At 42.5% G+C, this 27029-nt stretch overlaps 1 protein-coding gene across 1 annotated transcript in view; it reads left to right on the forward strand.

Moving 5' to 3' along the window:
• COL25A1 (collagen type XXV alpha 1 chain) overlaps window positions 1-27029 on the forward strand; it is a 405096-nt gene that overhangs the window by 322804 nt on the left and 55263 nt on the right. The window contains exons 19-25 of the mRNA XM_083178307.1: window positions 4995-5057; window positions 13216-13284; window positions 16969-17013; window positions 19976-20020; window positions 21326-21403; window positions 21951-21974; window positions 26521-26565. Of these exons, the coding sequence (XP_083034433.1) occupies window positions 4995-5057; window positions 13216-13284; window positions 16969-17013; window positions 19976-20020; window positions 21326-21403; window positions 21951-21974; window positions 26521-26565 (369 nt within the window). The remainder of the gene's footprint in view (window positions 1-4994; window positions 5058-13215; window positions 13285-16968; window positions 17014-19975; window positions 20021-21325; window positions 21404-21950; window positions 21975-26520; window positions 26566-27029) is intronic.

The raw sequence follows: 27029 nt of genomic DNA on the forward strand, positions 1-27029 counted from the left end.
AAATTTGTTCTCAAAATGGGCAAAACCATGCTGCACTGTAGGTGGGGCAGATTAGAGTTGGGTGGTGCATGTTCAAACTGAAATCTAAATGTGCATAGAGAGTTAAATTTGGGTGGGTTGCGTTGAAACTGAAATCTAAATAGCAGTGTAAAAAGAATGCAGCCAGTATTTACCCTGCACAGAAACAAAATAACTCACAAAAAATCTAACACTCTCTTCACGTTACATTTGCCCCACCTGCAGTGCAGCATGATTTTGCCCATTTTGAGAATAAATTTATCCTGTGATTAGGTATGAATTAGGCCCATTATTTTAAAAGTAGTACTTCAAGCACAGCTACTGATATGGAACACTTTTTATAAATAATTCTGTACAATACTGGATGGTGACCTCAGAGGCTGAGGTGACAGCAGAACTAGCACTTGGCTTATTTTTAAATGTGGTGCTGCCATAAGCGTGCGTAGACCATTTCTTAAGGGGGTTCACCATTGGAGGGGCGTGTCTATCATCGCCTACTGACTATGTCTATCAGCGCCTAGTGGGCATTAATGCAATCTAAACAGAAGGTGACTTATTTATGTATATGGACTTCAGAATAAATTATTCCCCCGCACACATGCACCAGAAATGGGGACAGTAAGTGCCGAAGGCGTGCTGCAAAAATTTACACTGTAATGTCCATTACACATAATGCCACACACCCTTATGCCCATTAAACATAATGCCACACACTGTAATGCCCATTACACATTATACCATACACCGTACTGCCCATTACATAACAAACCACACACCATAATGCCAATTACGTATTATACCCAGGGCCGGTGCAAGGCACCGGAGCGCCCCAGGCGGGGTGGGGGGCCCCCCGGCGCTCACCCGGTCCATGGAGGAGGGGGGTGCGAGTGTGCGGTGGCCCGGCTACTGTGCTACACAGTAGCCGGGGGAGGAGAGGTGTCGGGCGGCTGCTACACAAAGGGGGGGGTAGGAACGGGTGCCGGGCGTGCGTCAAATCCGGCAACTGTGCCGGGAGAGAGGGGGTGTCAGGCGGCCGCTACACGGAGGGGGGGTGTCGGGCATGCGTCGGACCCGGCTAGTAGGCCGGGGGAGGGGGTGTCAGGCAGCTGGTACACGGGGGGGGGGTGTTGGGAATGCTCTTGCTGACTCACCCCAGCCTGGCGTGTCACTCCACGGGGGGCAGCGATGGGCAATGCGGCGGCGACAGGGGTGAAGGGGGGGGACAGCTGCTTCAACTTACACCCTCCAGTGGCCGGCACCCTAGGCAAATGCCTAAGGCTGCCTAGTGGTGGCGCTGGCCCTGATTATACCACATAAGTGCTGCTTACCTACATGCTCGTTGTCAGAGGTATATTACTCAATGCAAGGGGATACATGATTGTTGCCACGGGTTTCATTCTCGTTGCCATGGGGGCTTACATGCGTGTTGCTCAGGGGGGATTTACATGCTCATTGCCAGGGGGAAGATTACATGCTCATTGCTAGGGGAAAATACATGATAGTTTCTATGGAGTGCTATATGGTAATTGCTGGGGAAAGGGGGGGGGGTGTTACATGCTTGTTGCCAAAGGGAGTGATGTTTTTTGCCAGGGGGGAGGGTACATGCTGGTTGCACAGGGGGTCCCTTTCAAACAACATGCCAGTGCTACCCGAATCCGCACTTCCAGGTAGCGCTGCCACACTGTTATCCTTTGACAGATGCTAGAGGTATGGCAGTACCTCTAGTGTCTGTCTTCTCAAAGGCGGCAGCCATATTTGGAGGGGCCGTCGCCTTCAACATGCAGGCAGGTGGCTAGAAAGCCTGGAGAAGGTGGCAGCTGGAGGAGGAGGCAACGGCAGCGGCGGGGTGTGCTGGACATTAGGGGGTGTCTGGGCACCCCCATGTGCACACCTATGGGTTGCCATGGCCGGCAATCTTCCAGATCCTGGAACCCTAGGCAGCTGCCTAATAGTAGAGCTGGCCCTGGCCCTAGGGACTGATAAATGCAGTTGCATTGCCAGTTAACAAGGCACACTAATTTGTGATACTCTGTACAGTTATAAATGAGACACCTAACATTTTCAGATATTCCCTCATCAGTGCATATAAAATAAGTACTGTATGTAATGTAGCTATCCTTCACCAGGCACAATTTAAAAGGCTCCTAGGAGAGGCTGTTGTCATTTCACAAAGTAATCCAGTTAATACAGGACCGAATAACTAGCACTGTTGGGAGTATTTATGCCAGTGGCATACCACTGATTACAACATTACTTTACAGAACTAAAAATGTTACATTTAATGTAATACCGTGTCTTCCTACCATTTACAACATCAATTAAATATTCCCTTGCTGTTAATCTAATGTATACTACCGGTATGCGTGTGTGTGTGTGTGTGTGTGTGTGGGGGGGGGGGGGTTTCAGGCTATAAAAAATATGAAACAGATTCAGCAGGTCATCTTACTGCATAAAAAGGCCTCACAAAATGTCCGGTAAGAAATAGTAGAAATACTTAATAATTCAAGCCTAAATACACTAATGTGTGTGCGTGTGTGTTCATACCTTTAACAAGTTACCAGCCTATCAAAATGATGGAACAACGTAACAGTATTGTCAATGCTGGCAGCTGTGTGTGCCCGAATGGAATAACACTTGAATTGCTCCTTTAGATGCCATCTATTGGCTGCCAGCACACACAATACTTGAATACCCCCCATAGAGATGCGGGTAAATGTTAACCCTTTATTATATACTGTATGATAAAAATTATAACAACGTCATTTAAAATACCACTGTCATGTTGAATGAACGTAAGCATTTAGGGGCTGATTCTGGTTGCTCGCTAAGCAGCGGTTGTTCGCTGCTTAGCGAGCCTTCTAACACGTCTCAGGCATGCGAATGCCTGCCCCCCACAGCCCAGCTAATATGCCACACTGTGAATGGATGTTTGTTTTGCCTAAACATCCATTTGCAGGCTAGCATGTGGCTGACCATCGAATGATTCTACAGTGCTTGCAAATCTAAAGGAGCCCACACACGCACCGTTGCCGGCGGTGCGATGCTGTACGATGGGGTGCGCGCTCCCGCGGCACCTCATCGTACAGTACAAAAAGTATGTGCTGCACATACTTTTTGTACTAGCTTTTTCTAGCATAGCATCGCATCGCATGCACATCGTATGCACAAGGCATACAATGCAATGCTATGTGTGCTAGTTAAGCCCACAACGCACGCCGGGATCGGTGCGTGTGTGGGCTCCATAAGTCAGTCTCTGCTGACTTAGACTTGCGGCATCTGGTCTGGGAACTGGGTGGGCGTTTCACATCCTGTAATGGGCAGGCGGTTGAGGTGTCCACCTACCTTCGCATGGGGATGGCCAGCATTTTCCTGGGTGAATCCAGCTTTTTTGTGGGTACGCCCAGGAATCGCAGAACGCCCCCTGCACTTCTCCATCACCCCCCCCTTGTGCGAGTGCAACGGAGGCTATGCAAGTCTCCAAAGGCGGCCGCACAAAAGCCCTGCACATGCGCTTAAGCGAATATGCACATGCGCAGTGCTTCAACATTGGTCCTCCGTGCGAACACGAGGGGGACTGAGCAAACTAGAATCAGGCCCTTAATGTTTACTACATCTGTAATATAATAATCCTGTACATCTGTAATATAATAATCCTGTACATCTGTAATATAATAGTCCTCGCTGCGCTCGCCACAGGTTCTATTCTGCCTCTATGGCCCCTGTCATTCGGGATCCTGACTGTTGGGCAATTAACAGTCGGAATTCCGATGTCGGTATACTGACAGTCGCAATCCCGCCTGTTGGAAGGTCATCCAGCACCCGTCCCCTATGTAATTAATGTTATATACGTTTCAATCTTTGTGGGTTTTTTCAGGGAAATGGCTAAATTTTTAATTTTCATGCCAATGGGGCAGGGACTGCTGTACATTTTCTTTCTTAATATTATTTACTAAATACCTGCATAGTATGAAGATGCTGAATAAATCAATCAAAGGTAAATGATAATAAATGAATCTGCCCAAATAAAGAAATGAGTTGGAGGATGCCAAAACAGAACTTTATCCTCAATAGTAAGAATTCTGATGTACAGTATATTGTATGTAATGTAAATGTAATTTTCATAAACATAGATTAGATATTTTAACTAACAAATCCAAATATAACTGCAAATAATGATCTGCTTTCTATGCTTTCATGTGCTATCACACTGAAAAACACAGCCTTACGTAACACTGCTTTTGCATTGGCATGTGGCTGCAAATACTGCTTATGTCTGTTGATGTGAGATGCATGATTGGCATTTGAGCCATTATACTACTCTTATATGGCTAACATAAAGTCAATTATCTTGTTCAACTTGAAGATGGGTAGTTTTCTATATACTGAAATGGGAATGTGCTTGAAACTGTAACAACCAATAGGCAATCTGCTCTGATGATCCAGTAAAATACCAGATTCCTTACCCAGGATTATTTCACCTGTGCACTCTGTTAGTTTGTTGCAGCCTTTAAATAGTTTCCAAAGCTACAAATGATGGATGCATTTGGGGGCAGTTATGTAAGCTATATCTTATGTAACTTTGGAAAAGCAAACATGATATTGCTCCCAAAACCCACTCATTTTGTAACATTATTATTTGTTGGTATGGATGACAGAATCCTGCATTCCCCTTACATGTGCAGCAGTTTTCGGAACTGTGCCCTATTAAATGGATCCTCATATTTGCTCTGACATGCTCTCTACACATGAACTGTGTTCATTCACCACCTCTTCAATCTCTCCCAAAAGCATCTTTCATATTCATTAGCATAAAGATCAACATAGATTTCTGTGTCATGACATTCCAAATATCCGCCCTAAACAATCTCTACAAAATCTTGCCACTGGTAATATACTGTACTGTATGTCCTATTAATGTCTGATCGTGTACCAAACTCCTAAATAGTTGACAACCTCATAATATTTTTATTTTTAAGGGTGAACCAGGATTTCTCGGACCTCAAGGAGAACCTGGCTTACCAGGCTTACCCGGAACCAAGGTGAGAGCTAATGTATTCATTTTAGTTTTGGCAGACAGAAACTCGAAAGGCCCCCTTACACTTGTGAGATTTTGTCAGATTTGACCCAATTCAGTTGGATTGGGTTAATTTATCTGACAAAATCTGATGTGCCTGTCTGACAAAATCTTATGTGCCTGACGTGTAGGACCAATGCACAATCCCGTGCCATTGGGTATACCCAAGAGATTGCAAGAGATTGATCCTCCTGCACATAGGATAAATCTGGAGTCAATCAGGTCCAACTTGTTGGACAATAAGTTGGACAAGTGTAAGGGGGCCTTAAGATCTCGGCTATAGGAACAACCAAGATTTCACTCCTTTACCTGAATTTTGCAGATAAAACTAAGGATCCTTTTAACGCTGTAACTGATGCACTTTATAAAACAGCATCTCTTAAGACAACCTAGCTATATAATGTTAATCATCTTTACATCTTAAGGGGGGTATACAATTGGCTCTGATAATTTGTCTCCCGGAAAAAAAAGTCTACAATGTTTGACCAATGGTCCTTATCCGGCTATCCAATTAAAGCCCATTTTTCCAGGGAGAAATTTGCCATTTTTGGGCTATAACACATGGGACCTGGGAAAGTATCCAGATACCGGACCTTATTCTGGTTGACAAGTTGGCAGCACTGCGTGTGATTTAAAGCCCGCCTGCCATTCGCATTGCCGCCTGTCCCCCTTCGCACGGAAATGATGTGGTCCTCGCAGCCTAGGGGGTGAGGACCACATAATTTGATGGTCGATGACTATCAAATGATGTGGAACATGCACTCAAAATGAAGACAATTTCAGGTGCCTTAGCTTTGTGTGTACCCTGTGAGAGGACAGGGCAGGCAGCTGATATCCGGTAATGTCAGCTGCCCACCGCCAGCCGTCGTGTCACTGCCTCATTGCCCTGGGAATGCCCAGCGTTTTCATGAGAACACCCACAAAACGCTGGGCATTCCAATGGTTGTATCTATCTGCCGCCACCCACACTGTTGGGTGCGAATGGGATGGCGGACTTGTAGTTCGCCATGCCTGTTCCCACCTGGCATCTGCACATGTGCATAAATGCATATGCGCGTGGCCAGTTGCAAAACATTGCTCCCCCGTGCAAATTTACAGGGGAGCGGCCTAACCAGAATGACTGAAACACTTTAATGATTGGTCCCAGTCAGGAGGTTCCGTGTAATTATTTTGAGAAAGTACGTTTTCTCACCAACATGTACTATAGATCATTATTGTTTCAGATGTCATATGAGCCAGAACATAGAGGAAAAAGCTATTTTCACTGTTTATCCATTTGTCCACTTGTTTATCCTTGTTTACCTTTTTGAAAACATGGATTCATTAGTTGTTGTTTTATTTTGTATCCACTAAATGTATTTTTAAAGACAACACAAATAAATCATTATGTCCCTTGCCAAAAGTAATTAGTGTATAATTGTAAATGAAACTCATTATAGTGTAGGTGGTATTATGAATCAGTGGCAGCATTTGGCATTGCCTTCAATATTTCATGAAAGTAATTGTTCATCTTAGTTATTTGTTTTCTATTTTATGTTATGTAACTATTTAGCTGCTCCCATTCTTGCCCACTGTTTTCCAGATCTAGGCCATTAAGTTATAGGGAGAAATTTACTAAGAATACAAATACAAAAATTTGTATTCTAAATACGAATGAATACGACTGGCATCGCGATGGTGTATGCATTCGTATATTTGCCAATACGAATTTGTATTTTTAAATACAAATTCGTATCGACTGCAGTGTAAAAAATATATAAAATAAATCATATAAAAAAACTGTTGTGTGGTCCCCCCTCATGGCTTTAACTAGCCCCAGGTTCAAAGAGCCTGTCATGATTTTAAAAATCTGAATAGGGTTCCCCATTTTTTTTAAAGCCAGCACCATGCCCAAGGGCTGATTCTGGTTCCCAAAATATGGGGGACAAAACTAATAGAAGAGGACCGATCTACATCAGAGGACCCTGGTAAGTATAATTTCCTTCCACAGGTACCCCATGGATTTGTTCTGGACCGGCTGATGGATGGGTGGATGCAGACCGACCTATGGGGTCAAGGTAGGTAAGTAACAGTATGAAAGGGTTATGTATGTAATAAAGTTATATTTTTCAGGTGTCAGTGTGTTTTCATTTAACTATTGGTTCTACTGTGGAACTAAGAGTCCCAGCAAGCCCATTAATGGGCCGCATGCTTGGAATTGTGGTTATCCAAGTCCCAGTATGTGGTCCAGGCTTGTTAGGACTTAAAGTTCCACAGCAGAACTCAATGGTTTAATTCTATCTTTTATACATTTATCAGCCCGGTATCCACAGCCCAGGGGTACCGGGGACAGCCCCAGGCTTCAGCCTGGGTAGATAATTTCTGGAGGGGGGGTCCCCACTCCCCCAGGACCCCTGCCCAGGCTGACTGGTCAGGGGGTTAATGCTTTGGCCGGGGGGGACTTGTATAAAAAGTCTCCCCCCCCCCCCCCCGGCTGTGGCATTACCCTGCTAGCTGGTTGGGCCTGGTGATGGTTCTTGAAATATGGCAGACCCCTATTCATATTGTGCCCCGTATTTTAGGAACCAGGAGCAGTCCTTGGGCCTGGTGCTGGTTTTAAAAAATATGGGGAACCCTATTCAGTTTCTTCCCTGATTTTTTAAAACCAGGACTGGTTCTTTGAACCTGGGGCTAGTTAAAGCCATGAGGGGGAACCCCACAGATTTTTTGGTACTTGTTTCCTAGCACGGCGCCACCAAATTTGATTGTATTGATCGGGTCGGAAAAATTGCGTCGATCGCATCGCATGCCAACCAAATCGCATGCAATGCGACCGACGCAACCGACCCGATTTTTACATTGGAATCAATGTAAAATGGTCCCTGAGACCATTGATTGATTTCAATGTAAAAACCCCCCAAACCCCCCCTTTTAATAGCAAACCCCCCCTGATGGTTGAAATGCCCCCCATTGTTAACGCCACCCCACTATTGACGCCAACCCGAAGCGTGGCGAGCACAGCGAGCCCGCGAGGGGCGGTGGTACACATCCTCCGACCTTTTCATACCCCCACTATCAACGTCGGCGTGGAGTTGATTTTATATAGTGTGGCGAGTGCAGCGAGCCACCGAGCCAGAAGCGTGGCGAGCGCAGAGAGCCCCGCGAGGGGACGCGCATAACTTCACAGGTATACGCGTCCCCTCGCGGGGATAGCTTCGCTCGCCACGTTTCGGGCGCCGTGCTAGGAAACAAGTACCGATTTTTTTTATTATTATTATTATTATTTATTTATTTATTTATTTTTTTTTTTTTACACTGAAGCCTGCATGGATCTGACTGATCCTTGCAGGCTTCTGCCAAATATGCCAGGAAAATGATGTGTGTTTTCCATTCATATTTTTCCGGCAATAAGCGGCCGTATCCCACTAATTGCCGGTAATTACTTGCTTAGTAAATTAGGAATCACCATTCTTTTGAATGGCGATTTCTATTTGTATTCTTTCGATGGTGTATACATTCGTATTTGTAAATAAAGATATGAATGTTCCATGAATACAGATTTACGTATTTTCCGGATAGTAAATCCTGAAACTACAAATACATATAAAGTAGCGGTATTTTGGGATACGAATACGCCTATTTTATACGTATTTCTCTTAGTAAATTTCTCCCATAATGTCTTATAAAGTTATAATGTCTTTAGGTATTATTGCTTGTAAATTTATGAGGTTGGTCAAAATGACCCCTGCTTTAGTGGGATGGTTCTTTTTATAGTCCCAAAGCAGAGCCGGCCCTAGCCTAAATGACGCCCTAGGCAAGATTTTGGCTGGTGCCCCCTAGCACCGCCACTAGTTCCGCCTCTGACATAGCAGTCATCATTTTGGTGCTCCTACCCGCAATACTCCTCCAACTCCTACCCGCAATATTTTAAATAGAAACAGTGCACACATTTGGTGCTGGGAAGGGGCATGGCCACACAATTTTACCCCCAATTCAAATTATGCCACAGAGTAGTGCAACTTTATTCACATTATATTATGTGATGGTGTCACTTATTCACGTTACATCACACTGTAGTACCACTTTACCTTATATACATTACTCACATTATTCACATTATACCCTTAGAAAAAAATCCGGTACTTGTTTCCTAGCACGGCCACAACGATCATGATCGTGGGCATCGTGAGGAAAAATCGGGGGCATCGCGGCCATCGCATGCACTAAAAAATCGGGTGCGATGGTACCGACGTGATGCCCGCGATTTCCCCATAGGGAACAATGTTAAATGCCTCAATTTACCCGCGATGCCCCCGATTTCCCATAGGAATCAATGTTAAATGGCTCAATTTACCCAAATCATCATAGGGAACAATGGTAAATGGGCCAGAAAACCCCCAAAACACCCCTGAACAGTGAAATGTCCCCCCAAAAGTAGTTTACGCCACCCCACGATCAACGCGAACCCGAAGCGTGGCGAGCGCAGCCTTTTCATACCCCCACTATCCACGTCGGCGTGGAGTTGAGAATAGAATAGTGTGGCGAGCGCAGCGAGCCCCGCGAGGGGACGCGGATACCTGTGAAGCCCGCAAAGGGACGCGTTTACCTGTGAAGGTATCCGCGTCCCCTCGTGGGGCTCGCTGCGCTCGCCACACTTCGGGCTCAGAGGCTTGCTGCGCTCACCACACTATTCTATTCTCAACTCCACGCCGACGTGGATAGTGGGGGTATGAAAAGGTCAGAGGACGCGTACCGCCGCCCCTCGCGGGCTCGCTGCGCTCGCCACGCTTCGGGTTCACGTTGATCGTGGGGTGGCGTAAACTACTTTTGGGGGGACATTTCACTGTTCAGGGGTGTTTTTTGGGTTTTCTGGCCCATTTACCATTGTTCCCTATGATGATTTGGGTAAATTGAGGCATTTAACATTGTTTCCTATGGGAAATCGGGGGCATCGCGTCTGGACCATTTAAGCCTTTTTTAGCCGCATACGACGCGACCGACGTGATATTGACTTTTTTCAATGCATTTCAATGGGAAAATCGGGGGCATCGCGTCGGTCGCGTCGCAGACCACTAAAAATGACACCCGATGCCCGCGATTGTGGCCGTGCTAGGAAACAAGTACCAAAAATCCTGAGAAAACATTATATTTTAACCACCTCCATGGCCACACTGCAACCCAGCACAAAGCAGTGTGTGCTGGGCAGAGGAGAAGAGCTGCAGCTGCTGCTGTCACTTAAGAGGAGGGGGCCCGGGGCCCCCACTGGGCCCTCCCATCAGATTTTGGCCTGGGTAATTTGTACCCCCTACCCCTTTCTCTCAGCACCCCTGATAATACCACACAGTAATGCCCCTTACACATGACACACATTATTAATGTCCTTCTAACCATAATGCCCCTTACACATTATGCCAACCTTTATTAATGCCCTTCATACACATAATGACACACATAATGCCCCTTACACATATGTTGCACATTATTAATGCCCTTATACACATGACACACATAATGCCCATTAAACATATGTTGCACATTATTAGTGCCCTTATACACATGACACACATAATGCCTGTTACACATATGTCGCACATTATTAATGCATTTATACATGACACACATAATGCCCCTTACACATATGCCGAACACTATTGCACAACCAACCCACCCGCAGACAGCACTCGCACAGCCGCTAACTCTGTGACCTCTGCCTCTGCTTGGATACAGATGTTTCCTCATACATCTTGTCTCAATAGGCCATGTAGCTCCTGGCCAGTTCTGCTAACGTTGGGTGCCTTTTTTGCTGAAAATTTGTCTTTTTTGCATTGTTATGACCAGCACACACAAGGAGCTTCCGATGATTAAAATGATTTGCGGCATGCCTATATTCTGTGTGCGACTGTGGCTGTACCTGCATACGGAATGCTATGTTACACTGATTTCCATGAATACATTATTTCTTATGCAGATACAGCCTCACTCACACACAGAATATAGGCATGCTGCATATCATTTTAATCAGCAGAAGCTGCTGATGCCCCTAGGCATTCCAAATGCCCTAGGCAATTGCCTAGTTTGCCTATGCCTAAGGCCGGCCCTGTCCCAAAGGCTGAAAGAAATATAATGCCTCCTATTGAAATCGCAGGTTTCCCAATGTAAAAAGTTTTTCATCTGCAGAAATGATTGTACTAATAAGGGGTGTGGATTAGCTCACAGACTATGGGCCTGATTCATACCCTAATTGCTAGGCTGCGTCTATTTGCAGCCTAGTGAACATGTCAGCGCCGCCCACCACCCCGCCCAATGCGAGAGAATGTGTACGAGAACACAGCCCCTCACATGTGGCCGAAGGGGAAAGAAATCATTCAATGAATCGGGCTGTATGTCTAAATAGACAGTCAATAGGTCAACGCCAAAAGGTTTGACATTAATGAAAGGTCGACATTGACAAATTCCAGGTTTCAAAATTTCCCAATCCAGGATTATATCACACGAAACACTGCCCCTACCTACTGGTCTTCATCTTCAAGATAGATTCAGGCAGCATACTACCACTTTCCCATTCACTTCTCACACAGTATTCTCTCTACTTATACTGTATATTAAACAGCACCCCTACTCACATATTACACAGAACTCTCATATTCATTTATCACACAACATTTCAAGGCTTAGTACATCTCGCCTCATCTCTAATGATGGACTGGGCCTACGAATCAGCTCTGGCATTTGTGCACACTCACCCACACGCATGCACATGTCAGTAGCAGGCACGTCCCTGGAACAGACCGAAGGGCGCAACTCCAGGGGTGGAGGCTGCATTTACCCAGCTGGAGGATGCGTGCGGCTGTCCAGGCTCTTTGCCCCCATCGGCTCACAAGTCCATCGCCCCTCTGGCATTTGCCAGAGGTGCCAGATGGGCAGTCCGGCCCTGCTCCCATTCATGTACTGTATCACACAGTAGTCTTCCATTAATGTAGATGGGGTGGGGAGTATGTAGGCTTAAAACTGTCACCGCACAAAGTGAAAGTATAAACTGTCACAGTACAAAGTGAAAGTACATTGCAGAAGCAGTCATTTTGACAGCAGGCATTTAACTAGAAGTTGTATAGTACACAGATAAACTAAGATTGTCTAGGGATTGTCTAGGGATTGTGCTCCCACAACAGGCTCTTGGGCAGTTACACATTGCATGCAAGTGCATCCAAATAAGTGTTACATAGTAGGATATTAGATAATTTGGTGTCCTAACATTTGTCTTTTTTCATGTTTCATGTGCATTTTACACTATTTAGCATGTCTTGTAATTGGTGTTTTGTATCCCAGCTGTGTGCCAAATCTCATTTAATGCCTTAACTGTATTACGCAATCAAGAAACCTACCTCATTTGTTTATCTGGAGCTCAGTGACACCGAGAGCAGGTTCTGGGCACCAGGATGTGACTTCCTCTCATATTGGGATGCAGTGTAAATCCCGGTGGTCAGGATCCCGACCGCCGAAATCCCGATACTTTTAAATCCCGGAGGGAGAATAAATTAGTGTGCCGAGCGTAGCAAAGCACCGGGCCCGCTGCGTGGCGAGCGCAGCGAGCCGGCAAGGGGGGGTGATCCACGTCCTCCCCTTGTCGGGATTTCGGCGGTCGGGATTCCGGCGTCGGGATTTTGAACACCGGGATCCCGACCGCCGGGATTTAATACTGAATCCCTCATACTTCTTATTTTATTATTTTTTTTTTTACTCCAGATAAGATCCATCTCAGATCAACTGTACCTCTCACTTGTCCTGTCAGTGCTATGCAGCCTATAAAAACAAAAATCTGCATACAACACAGTACATTTATTTGTTTATTTACTTTGCTCAAGATGTGAAAGTCAATGTAAATGTCACAGATGAAGCATAAAGTATCAATCAATGTAAGCTGTCATCATTTTATAGGATCAATTAATTCACAGCTGTGTTTTGATCGAATATAATTTGTTGTTAATGTTGCTTTGATATTTTGTTACGGTATGTTTCTGCTATATTGAGTCACCAAAGAATGGCAATCGTTCTTCAGAAAATGTGATGTCTTAAAAAAAAAAAAGATATAGCAAAGAATTGATTCAACTGACAAAATAATTATCATAATGCTTTTAAATGTTTAGGGGGAACGTGGTGAACTGGGGCCTCCAGGGAGAGGGGAGAGAGGTCTCCCAGGAGCACTAGGTCCAAAGGTAAGTTTATGCAAATGTCCATCCTAAAATAAATGAATGTTTATTCAGGGAAAGTACAAACCCTTAGTTATTATTTTATTTATTGGGCACATGGGTTGTTCAGACCTGATCGCAAAGAACATTTTTAGCAAATGGACAAACTTATGTTGCACTGTGGGGAGTTATTTTGTTTCTATGCAGGGTAAGTACTGGCTGCTTTCTTTTTACACTGCAATTTAGATTTCTATTACCATGTATACCATATGTACAGTAGATGCACTATAGAGTTGCAAAGCCAAGTTAGCCAACATAGATGAACACTGAATGGTGGATGAAATGACTTGCCTGATATGGCTGAAGAGAGGAAAAATACTTGAAATAATTATTTCTTGCATTATTGTATGATACTAGGACATGATTTTTTTTTAACTCCAGGCACACATGTCTGATTTAAATTAAATCCAAATGGTTCCTGACGTGACGTCCTAAGATTTTCCTTTCTTATGCATAGTGTATTTGCAGAATATTTTAAAATTCATTATAGGGGATGAGGACTTCCTATGGTGCGGTACATTTCCAGCCTGGCACAGCGGTCACGGTATAAATTGTAGACAATGTCTAGGTCGACAATCACTGGTCGACCACTAATTAACAACAGTGACTAGGTCGACACCTTGAAATGGTCGACATACCCAATGTTGACATTGGCAAAAGGTCGACATAAGTTTATGGTTGACATAGACATGGTCATCCTGAATAAGGTCAACATGCGTTTTTGTTTCAACATGGACACGGTATAGGTGTGCCGCACTCACCATGCTTTGGCACGGTGCCTTGGTGCACTCGGCACACTATTATATTCCCACTTTATGCCCACTTGGATAGTAAAGTATGAGAAACCACCTGTGTTTTTTTTTTTAAAACTCATGTCAACCTTATTCAAGTTGACCATGCCTTTTTTGACCATAAGTTGTGTTGACCTTTTGTCAATGTCGACCTTGGGTATGTCAACCATTTCAAGGTGTCCATCTAGTCACTGTTGACCATTAGTGGTTGGCCTAGTGATTGTCATCCTGGATTGTTTACCCAGTGACCACATACCCACACAGCAGGGTCAGGACTAGTGTATTTTCTCCCTTGTTCCTGCATGATCATGTAATTCAGATTAGTGTTGTCTAAATACTGCCAGCTATTGTAGCATAATAAATAGCCTTACTAATTAGGTGATGGCAACTTGTAACACCTTTACTGCTGTCCATTTAGAGATGACTAAAAATATAATACCATCTGCCAAGAGACCAGCAGCGGTTACAGCCCCTTAGCTGCAGATTTTAATCATGTAGTGCAAGGGGAAGGGGGAAATGCATAGCACATATAAACATACATGTGGTCATGTATGTAATACATGGGCTGGATGGTTCCTCCAGGGATTGGCTGTAGTGCATGGAAATTCCTGCCCAGTTGTGACATGTGAGGACTGACATTTTGAGCTGCCAATCTGGAAGTGTATATGCTTACCTGAATTTAGCTGCTCAATCAGCACTACAGTCAGTTGGGGGACATGTCACTATCGTGTGTACCCAGCTTTACTGTGCATCCGATAATGGAGAGGCATCATTAGAAACATAGAAACATAGAATTTGACAACAGATAAGAACCACTTGGCCCATCTAGTCTGCCCCTTTTTTAAACATGTTACCTCAAACCATATTTGATCCTTATTTTTTTGTAAGGATATCAATATGCCTATCCCAAGCATGTTTAAATTGTACTACTGTATTTGCCTCTACCACCTCTGATGGGAGGCTATTCCACTTATCTACTACTCTTTCTGTGAAGTAATTCTTCCTCAAATTTTCCCTGAATCTTCCTCCCTCTAGTTTCAGTGCATGTCCTCGTGTTCTGCTGCTCCTCTTCCTGTGAAGAATGTCTCCCACCTGTACCTTGTTAAAACCCTTGATATATTTGAAAGTTTCTATCATGTCCCCCCTTTCCCTTCTCTGCTCTAAAGTATACATATAAAGATCTTTTAGTCTTTCCTGGTACGTTTTGTGATGTAGGCCATGCACCATTTTAGTTGCCCTTCTTTGTACAGTCTCTAATGTATTTATATCCTTCTGGAGATATGGCCTCCAGAACTGAACACAATACTCTAGATGAGGTCGTACCAATGACCTATACAGTGGCATTATTACTTCTTTCTTTCTACTGCTGATACCTCTCCCTATGCAACCAAGCATCTGACTTGCCTTCTTCATTGCTTTGTTACATTGCCTACCTGCTTTTAAGTCCCCTGAAATAGTGACACCTAGATCCCTCTCTTCCTCTGTAGTTTCCATTATAGTGCCATTTATACTATATTTAGTCTTTGGATTTTTGCAACCCAAGTGCATGATTTTGCATTTTTTGGCATTAAACTGTAGTTGCCATGCTCTTGACCATTCCTCTAATCTACCTAGATCATCAATCATTTGTTTTACCCCTCCTGGTGTGTCTACCCTGTTGCATACCTTTGTGTCATCTGCAAAAAGGCACATTTTACCCTCAATTCCATTTGCAATATCACCAATAAAGATATTAAAAAGCACTGGTCCAAGTACAGATCCCTGGGGTACTCCACTTGTAACCTTTCCCTCCTTTGACTTTACTCCGTTTACTACAACTCTCTGTTTTCTGTCCTGCAACCATGCTCTTATCCATTCAACTATCTTAGAATCCAATCCCAAACTTTCAAGTTTATTTAACAGTCTGCGATGTGGGACAGTGTCAAAAGCCTTACTAAAGTCTAGATAAGCTACATCTACAGCCCCACCTTGATCTATTACTTTAGTCACCCAGTCAAAAAAGTCAATAAGATTTGTTTGACATGATCTTCCCCCAGTAAACCCATGCTGTTTTGGATCCTGTAAATTTCTGGTTTTGAGATATTCTACAACTCTTTCTTTTAAGAGTGTTTCCATCAATTTCCCTACTACTGATGTAAGGCTCACTGGTCGATAGTTGCTTACCTCTTCTTTGCTTCCACTTTTGGTGGAAAGTGTCTTAATCTCTGGACAGTCCCCGATCTAGTATTTTTTTGACCAAGTGTAAAGAGGCAGGTATTCCTAGCTTGCTCTGCCCTTTATATTATTGCAATGGCTGTTTCATGGTATTAACGCTTTACCTTTTCATTAAGGAATCTTATCTTGCAACTTTTGGCAAACTGGAAATCCCAGCATGTCATTCCAGACCACTTCAACAAGGGCACAATACTGACAGTTCATAAACAGACGAAGAGACGTGTTTTCTGAGTTAACTATCTTTGGGGCAGATGTATTAAGCCTGGCGAAGAGATAAACTGGAGATAAAGTGGAAGGAGATAACACACCAGCCAATCAGCAGTGTTTGAAATATGACAGTTGGAAGCTGATTGGCTGGTGCGTTATCTCCTTCCACTTTATCTCCAGTTTATCTCTTCGCCAGGCTTAATACATCTGCCCCATTGTTTCTTGCATGTTCCATTACTTAGAACAGGGGTTCTCAAACTCGACCACACACAATTCACTTTTTCCAGGTCACCCGGCACTCTGTTGGGTCCTGAGTTTGAGAACCTGTGACTTAGACAGGCCACCCCAAAATCTTCAACTTGCTTGGCTTACTGAATCTCTTTTTTTGCTTTCTATAACCAAATCTTTGCTTTCTTTTCTGCATTTTTGGTAATCCCAGGGGGAAACAGGTGAATCTGGATCTAGAGGCCCAAAGGGGTCAAAGGTCAGTGGCTAGTTCTTTTATATGAAGGATTTTTCTTGCAATAGGCAATGTAGATATAGGTTTTATTAAATTACAATTTGAATTATGAATCAATTCCAGTTGCATGTGTGTCTTTAGTCTTATGTAACGAACGTTTCACCCTCTGGCAATGGCTCCATCTAGTGGCTCAAAGAGAATAACATATTATTTCAGTCTTTAGTTATGTAAACTTAATGACCTTGTTTAAATATACTTTTTCACATCATAGTGAAATAAGAAAACAATGATACAGCATGAATCTCCCATATCGGATCTGTGTATAGGGGCCTTAAGTCTAGTATAGGAGGCCAAAGTCATGATACCACACCATAGTGTGCGGTGCCTACTGTATGATGAATGAATATAGCCTTGAAACAGTCAGTCATGCATGGGAAGGCCGTCTGACCTGTCAGTGTCACCTATTTATTAAGGGGCCCATATATTTGGGTCCCTCGCAGAATCCCCATTATTTACATATTTCAGAGTTATAAAATAAACTAGATGTTATTACATGCAGTACATAATGATTATCTATATCAGTATGGAGTGTGGTGGCAGATATTAGTAGAAACAATAATGATGATAGAAATCAGGAAGCCTGAATATGAATGAAATGGTCCCAGCTGCATAATAATAGATGCTTGGCATGCCTCCATTCCTTCATTTGGTTCCTATAGTTCCTCCAGCAGAAAAATATAATAATTAAAAATAATCAGTAACCTAGTTTAGAAGTTCATTGGACTGGCATGAACATTTCTGGTAAACCTGAGGTCATACATTTAACATCAATTCTTGAACCTTTAGCTGTTGGTAATTTATATCACTTACTGAATTCCTGGGCACATAATACACAATGGGAACAGCTGCTCTCATTGCTCCACTGTAGGACAAGCATGCATTGGCCTTGCCATGACACCCTTTAGCTCAGGGCTGGGCAACACCGGCCCTCCAGATGTTGATGAACTACACATCCCATCATGCCTTGCATCAGTTTCAGCATGTACACATAGCAAAACTAATGCAAAGCATCCTGGGATGTGTTGTTCATTAACATCTGGAGGGCCGGTGTTGCCCAGCCCTGCTTTAGCTGCTCAACCAATCCCTAGTAGTTTACAGTGATAGCTGCAATACAATAGACTGGATGTGGTTCGTTTTATCGAATGACATTAGGTCGAATGTCATTTGGTCGACCCCATTAGGTCGAATGTGTAAAAAGGTCGACATGGGTTTATGTCGAACTTCCGACTATGTCGACTGCCATTAGGTCGACTGGGGTTAGGTCGAATTGCTCTTTTTGGGGTTTTTTTAGCCGAAATGTCAACAGTGTCGACATGGACACTGTTGACATAGTGAATCGGACCCTCGCATCGCTCGCTTCGCTCGCGATGCTTCGGGCACGGTGGCTCGCTTCGCTCGCCACAGCTTTAATAACCTCCTCCACGCCCTAGTGGATGGTAGGGCATGAACCACCGCCTGTCGGCACATGTCGGCACCAAAAAAAACCCAAAAAGAGCAATTCGACCTAACCCCAGTCGACCTAATGGCAGTCGACATAGTCGGAAGTTCGACATAAACCCATGTCGACCTTTTTACACATTCGACCTAGTGGGGTCGACCAAATGACATTCGACCTAATGTCATTCGATAAAACGACCGTATCCCAATAGACTAGCTTCATCACAAATTGATACAGATGAATCTCAATTCATCTCAATATCAAACCTGTCCTCAAGATCTACCAACAGTTCCTGTGTTTTAGGCACCCTGTGGATCTATAGTAGGAATGAATGCAGCATGTTTGAAAATGTCACAACTAGTAATGACCACAGCTAAGTGATTTGCAAAATGTCGACCGTATACCGGTTTAGACTAGAGGACCAGTTTGGCCTCCGCTACTGAAGGGGGTGGCAAAAAAAGTGCAGAGCATATTCATGTCTATAGTGCATTCATTTGTATAGCAGGGAAGCCACCCACAAAGCCAGACGCCCCAGTAGGGTCCCAGTGATAATACACATTTGGTCACATTGGGTGTGAGGGCCTGATTGGGCCCGAGACTCAGTCCTCGGGTCTGTATGTAATAGGGGCTTGTTTTTCCTTTATATTCTGCAGCTTTGCATTGGTGCATTTTGGTGTATGGTTTATCTTTTTGTAAAACAAAAAATTTCCAAACCACAAAGTGCTAATTACAAGGGGACAAGGGGAACATGTCAACGTGATCTACATCATCATAACTCTGCTATGCAACAAAACGATTCTTGTCATCGCTCAGCAGGGAACAAGGCTAAGCTGATGAGATTCATAATGAATCCCACCACCATGGTCCCACCTAGGCAATTTTAGAAGAAATTGAAACAGCATTCGAAAACATTTGACAGTAACAGTTGCATTACAGGAGAGTAGGCAAATAGAAAAATTCATAAATTAATTAGCTAGCAGCTCCTTAATCTCATTTGTTTGCTGTTGCATTTACTCAAACAGCTCCCCCACAAACATGGCTATGCACTATGAAATGCTGAGCATAAACCAGTGGTCACTATGTTGTTAGAATTTAATAGAACTACACATTGCATATGTATAGACACATCAATTCAGGACATGGTTGCTGTCTGCATCAGCTGTTCTCAGGATTATGACATCAAAGATACAATACAATACACTCACACAGAACAAACAGCTGCTTAATCCATAACAATGCAGTTATGTTACTCATGGGGTGTATTACAAGTCTAATTGTATCAATCTAAAGATAACTTTAGGACATGATTGCATTAATTTCATTTATTTGTTTTTATATTGCATTAAATGCTCTTTGTATTTATGCAAAGCTTTATATATTTATATGAATTATGTGATGTTTGTGTCAACAAAAACCTGTAACAAGAAGTATGCACTATACATGTTTTTAAGTTCTTGCTTCTCAGTGTGACATTTTATGTCAATCTAGGGGGATTCTGGAAGCAGGGGTGACACTGGCCCAAGCGGTCCCAGAGTAAGTTTTTCTTACATTTTATACTTAAACTTGTACATATATATATATATATATATATATATATATATATATATATATATATATATATATATATAAAATAACATTTTCTATTGGCGCTAACTATAATAAACTGCAAGTCTGTGTGTACCGTATGAAGCAATTAAATAGAGAAGTGTGTGTGTCATATTTGTAATTTGTTACATTGCAAGTTGTGAATATATACTGTAGAGTACCTTCTACACTTTATGGGGTTGAATAGATTTATGAGGGAATTTATTTAGGTATTATAATGTGGTACTTTACATAGATCTGACTTTGGTGGATATTGGCAAAAACCTACAGCAAAAAGTGGCTTATTGTGGATTTGCACACTCCTGCGATTTATACCTACTCAATTGCAAATGAGTCAAAGTGGGATTATTTGCGATAATTCCTGTTGTCAAAACCAGTGAAAAGGGTGGGAGAAGATGGGGATATACAGTAGGCCTGTACCCCAAAAAAGCCAAACTAATGTACGAAGACAGTATAGAAGTTTATTAGTGGTCATAGTCAAAAAGATTTGGGGTACTTAAATTGTGTCAAATGGCTGTTATATGCATTTCAAAAAAGTTACAAAAAAGCATATAAAGCAAGTGGAGCTTTTTTTTAATCGAAATAAGTGCTATAATTAAATTGTGTGTACAGAAAATTGGGTATACATCAATATAGTGTTTGGGCTATATTAAACCACTTTCAAAAACTTACAAAAAAAGATTACTCCCACCTGCAAACCTAAAAACGTGTCCCACTCCTAAACACCCCAGTATATCGGTTTCATACCGGAGGCCAGATGCACTAAGCTTCAAAAGTGATAAAATAGAAAGTGATAAACAGCCAGCCAATCAGATCCTACATGCCATGTCACAGACTGTGTTTGGAAAATGTCAGGCAGGAGCTGATTGGCTGGCTGTTTATCACTCTCCATTTTATCACTTTTGAAGGTTAGTGCATCTGACCCCTTGTACCCCAATTTCCATTATTTTCAGGGTGTTGTTTGAGGGCTCATAACCAAATCCCGAGATTTTTACCTTAAAAACTTAATTTTTCCCAAACGTATTACCCACTCAGAGGTAGCGAAGTGAAGTTTGTGGTAAAATTACAGAGAATTAGCGCTGGTAATATATCACAGACAATTGAATAGGGGATTATCCCTAGGTGCGGTAAAAGCCATGTTTTTAACAGCAAAAACACGTCATTGAATCCCTCCTTAATGTATGCTTCAAGATTTTACTTTGATATTAAAGTTGATATAATGTTATCTGTCAGGGGCCCCCTGGACAAAAGGGAGATCAAGGAGCAACAGAAATCATAGACTACAATGGAAATATTCAGGAAGCATTGCAGGTAAGAGACAGACTGTTCCACAATCATATATACAGTTCCTATTGAGGAGTTTGTCTTACTGTTGTGTGAGCGCAATTCTGTTGGGAACTACTTTTGCTTCATATGTGACTCTCTTTATCAAAAATCTATTTAAAGGAAGTTCATAAATCACTCCAACTCACTTGAAGTCTTTAAAGCATTCAATCTCTCTTACCCTCTATTTGAATACTAATAAATGGCTGCAGTATAGCGATATTCTCTTGATTATTCCTTGACATCATCTGCTGAGGACACACATAATTTATAGCTGCCTTTAAATGCTAGTTAGTTTGAGCAGTAAAAACTATTTCAGATGTGACAGATGCAGGTCCATTCTGCTTCACTTGGCAACAAGAGCTTGAATTAAACTCCACTTATTTTTTTAAAGTCACAAATGGAGGCTGGAACATTTCCTGTATCCATCTATCATGCTCACCAATTTCTTTATTGCTTAATTATCAAACGTTTGTTTTAGTATGATGTATTAATCAGTACAATGTTATTTCTTGTCACTATGGCTTGTCACCAGAGGATCACTGCTATTACAGTTACGGTAATTCTACCTGCATGGAGTGATGTTCCGTGTCCCACTTGGCCCTGTCATGTGTTTTACTTGCATGCATATCATATGTGTTAACATATATGAACTGACAATGAAAAAGTAATGTATCTCTTTACCATTAAATCTTTCTACATCAGGAAGAAAAATGTATAAAATGACTAATACTGTATATTATGATGGTGCAAATAGCAAAAATACATTGTAAACCTATGTAACCAATCTGATAGCTCTCATTAGAAAAGTTCAAGTTTTATGAATAAATAACAATAGTTTTATTGGTTGATATTGGTTACATCTGCATTTTCCTTACCAGCCAATAAGTTGGTCTTCATGTCACCTTAGTTTGAATGATATACAAGGCTACAATTGCCGAGCTTCACCGTTTTCGGAAATTTTTCCAGAGGGCTTTTTTAATAGACTAGACAAAATGACCTGTTGACAATGCAGATTTGGTACAGAACGTATAGAAATTTGTTGACAGTTTAGCACAAAACTAGTCTAATATACTGTACAGTAAATTTCATTGCTGCAGTCATAAAGTGACTTAAACCCTCCTGAATTCTCTCACCTGAATCCTCAGTTATAGTTGTAACATCTGTGTGAAAATGGCTTCCCAGATTTTCTTTGTGAGTCATGTGACTCATATAAAATCCCAGGATGCATTCGTCAGTCCATTGCAAAGAAGCTTCTGTGCTAATATTGTGATCTGGCTGTGAGGCTGCATCTCATTAAGGGCCAGATGTATCAAGCTTCCCAAAGTGATAAAGTGAGGAGTGATAAACAACAAGCCAATCAGCTCTTACCTGTTATTTTTCAAACCCAGCCGGTAACATGACAGGTAGGAGCTGATTGGCTGGCTGTTTATCACTCTCCATTTTATCACTTTGTGAAGCTTGATACATCTGGCCCTAAGGTTGAAGAAGATTATCGCTAGAACCACTTTGGTTTTAACATTGCATTCTTTTTTAATTAATAGAAAGGATAGGTGGGTTTTGCGCTAATCTTATCAGGTGCATGAGGTCTGAATTAGAAACAAGAAACTGTTAATAATAACTACATTCTATTTATTAATATGTGATATAAATCAAAATTTGCTAGAAATATTTGATAGAAATTAATAAAATATCAGGTGGCCATCTGTCATCGACACTTGGAAAAATAACAGTAGAATATCACATCTGTTAAAATATCATAATAAAATGTCCAACATTTATTTTACAACTTTGTGTGTGCAACAATTTGCTCCAATCCTGTGTGTATGTTTTGGTAGAGCTCAGTTGAAGGGGCTAATGTCCCATAAAAGTTCTGGGCACCAAACAGACAATAAATTAAAGCATAGGTATAAATCACTTGACCATCAATTATGGTACTCTGCTGGCAAGAGTTGATATCCACGGTGGAAGTCGGGACTGACGCAGGAAGGTACAGCTGCATCTCTCACCTGCGGCTGTAATGAAATGTCAACTGCCAGGTCTGATCTCTGGCAACTGTTCCCACAGTGATGGTTTAGGACTTGTGTAGGGAGGTGCAGTCATGTATCTCTCCCTTGGCTGTAAGAGCAGCGCCTCCCACTGGTTCAGATCTCCAACAATGGTCAGTGTCCACACTATGTAGCAGTGAAGGTGTCAGCAAATGCCTGCATGAAAGCCCCGTGAAGGTGGGGAAAAGCCAGTGGAGGATTTAATTATGCCTGGGGTGCTGCGAAAACTCCACCTGTGTGCCAGGTTCCATTATTTTTTAATTAGCAGCAACTTTATACTAGATTATTGTTTTTCTGATCAGTTACATGCAGCTCCTCATGATGGCAGGGAATACATACTTGCAGAGCCCCAATCGGGAGGTGGTTCTGCCACTGCCAGTATCAAAATGGATGGATTGGCCCTAGATGGACAAATCGGCCCACCTGGCCATTATCTCATCTGGCATTTGCCCTGCCTGCTAGGCTGCACACCATATCAGTGCTTAACCTGGAGTACTGCTAAGACAAGTCGAAATTACCTAAGTACAGTCCATTTAGTTGTAAATCAGACTGAGACTCCCTGACTCTGCTCAGCTTCTCACAGCTAACCCAGGAGTATAAGTCCCATCTACTGGCTTTAGCAAAGAGCCAAGACAATGGCATAGCTCAGTTCTGACTGAGCATAAGCTATACTGAGCTCCAGAACTGCTTTCCCTAAAGTAGTAAGTATCCTGAGCAGTGCAGTTCTTCTAATCTGCTGGACTGCTACTGTTTAACATAGTCCAGAAGGCCACTGTCAGGGCCAGATTAAAGGGGGGGGGGGCGCAGGGGGTCAGTACCCCTGGGCCCCCTCTATCTAGGGGTTCCCAGTGGTTGGCATGTTTAGAAAAATATATATATATATATATATATATATTTTTTTTTTTAGCTAAAGGTTTTGTGTATGGAAGTGGGGTGTGGCTGCAGCTTCACCTATCTGCCAATGTGACAATGATTAATGGTGCTGAGCATCGGGTGCCAAGGCACACTGACTGCACAAGTGGTCAGTGCATTACTGGGAGTTGACTATGTCCCATGAGACTTTACACAAGAGGTCAGAGGATGAGAGGTTTGTGTTGAGCTCTGCTTGATGGAACTCATCATATGCTTCTCAGGCCCATGAAGGATAGTAGCAGCAGCGGCAGCCTAGTCATGGGAGGGTTTTTAATCAGAGGCAGCGCTGAGCTTGTCAGGGCCCCTACAGAGTAAGGTACAGAGGGACAAACACATGCTTTTCATGTGGTATTATATATATATTTATCCCCCCCCTCGCCTGCAGTTGACCAATGACCAAGTTTATATTGCCTTTACTTTGTGTTTTGACAGTGTAATATTTTCCCGTGCAGTTTGCAGCTAGTAATGACAAGTAGGAGGGGGCCTCCCTTTCTAAAGTGCCCCAGGCCCCCCGAAGGCTTAATCCGGCTCTGGCCACTGTATAAACCTGAGGTCAAGTAGTGAGTTAGAGCAAGTTACATTTGTTTAATTTACCTGAAAAGCTGTGTGTGACCCTGTTTAAACACTGATATAAATGTATGGGCTACAACCGCAGCCATGAGTGCATTGTCTGACCAGGTTGTATCTCAAACGTCCCTGCCACCCCGCTGCTTCTTTCATCTGTATGGTAGAAATCCTTTCTGCACTTGTGCTAATGGGGTAATGCATCATTAATAAATGGGGCCCAAAGTTTGAAAGCAAACCCATCATATGGTCCCTGATAATCGAGTATCCTACTTGCTGCGAGTTGCTGCGGTAGATATTTAATTACCAGAACAATTCAGTATTGCTGTTCCAAAAAGGCAATCCTAGCACTGTTAATTAATTAATTTATTTATTAACAGTTTCTTATATAGCGCACACATATTCCGCAGCGCTTTACAGAGAATATTTGAACATTCACATCAGTCCCTGTCCCAGTGGAGCTTACTCTCTATGTTCTCTACACGCACACACAGACATTCTAGGGTTCATTTTTGTTGGAAGCCAAATAACCTACCAGTATATTTTTGGATTGTGGGAGGAAACCGGAGTACCCGGAGGAAACCCACACAAGCACGGGGAGAATATACAAACTCTGCACAGTTAGGGCCATGGTAGTAAGGCAGTAATGCTAACCGTTACACAGTCCGTGCTGCCCTAATGTTAATGAATTAGCAGTGATATTAACTATAGCTGATCTTTCACGATTTACATGCGTGAGCTGAGTTCATGCATGCACAAGCCATAGGACACCAAGTACGGAGATGGTGGAGGAATCTGATCGGAACTTTTGCAAATCTGGGCCTCCCTAATATGTTTTCCTGTGTTTAGGCTATTATCCCTGATTAATATTGTCTTTATGTACCCCGGTCATTGTTAAAACTTGTGGGCCTGATTTACAGTTAAACGTGAATTCCCGACCTTTCTGTACAAAAATATATCTACAGATTTCACTTTCTACGACTGTGTGTTTTAAAGTCTGTGCAACTTTACATCTGGCTTATACTATATATACGTCCAGTGTAAGTGTGCTGCTGACATCATCATTGTCCTCCTGATATATGGGATGTTCATTTATACTCTTCCTGTAGTGCAGGCATGTCCAAACTATGGCCCTCCAGCTGTTGTTAAACTGCAAGTCCCATCATGCCTTGCCACAGTTTTGCTAGTAGGAAATGCTAAAACTGCGGCAAGGCATGATGGGACCTGTAGTTACACAACAGCTGGAGGGCCACAATTTGAACATGCCTGCTGTAGGTCATACCTTAATCAAGAGTGTAAGCCAAATCTAAGGGGTATGACTGGCTTGAATCTCCTCACTCCTTCGGTACACAACTTCCAAATGCCTGTCAGGCACAGTGGGACACAGGTGTAGTAAGCTCTCGTTATACACAATACCATTTTTTTTTGTGACACAGATGGATTTACATCTTTCTGTAATCAGGCCCTACTTGTGTTTCATGCAATAAATGTATTTGTTCCTTTGTCACTTATCTCAGATGTTTACTTTCTTTTTATTTGAGTTTGGTCTTTATAAAAAAAACTTGTTTTGTATTTTAACAGGGACCTCCAGGACCACCTGGACCAACTGGCATGCCTGGACCAAAGGTGGTTGTCTATGTTGTTTCTGGAAATAAGCACAGGCAGATACACTTTAAATAAATGTCAGAAATTCAGGTTTATCTCTAATGATCAAGATATTATTACTATCAAAAGACATCATCCTGTATGCCACACTATTAAATATGAATAGGTTCTGTGTGATTTTTCCAGAAGAAGACTTAAGGAAAATTTGTTCTTATAAGTAAATACATCAAAGAATTAATCAGTTGCCTGAACTACTGTTAGCTTGCATGGTGATGCTTATGATGCTTTTACTGCCCCCTGGAGGTCATGTTTGTGTATGACCATAAAACAACCACTAATCACAAAGACATGTTATAAAAGTGCTGAAATAATTCTGTACTTTATTAACAGGAGTGATGCCAATTTTATTACTATCCATTTGCTGGCTGTATGCTCCATCCTAATGTTTATGTTTTCACCCTATGCTCCTTTTATTACTTCTAACA

Source organism: Crinia signifera, chromosome 1 (genome assembly GCF_055691185.1).
Source record: "Crinia signifera chromosome 1, ASM5569118v1, whole genome shotgun sequence".
In the NCBI taxonomy this organism is placed as follows: domain Eukaryota; kingdom Metazoa; phylum Chordata; class Amphibia; order Anura; family Myobatrachidae; genus Crinia; species Crinia signifera.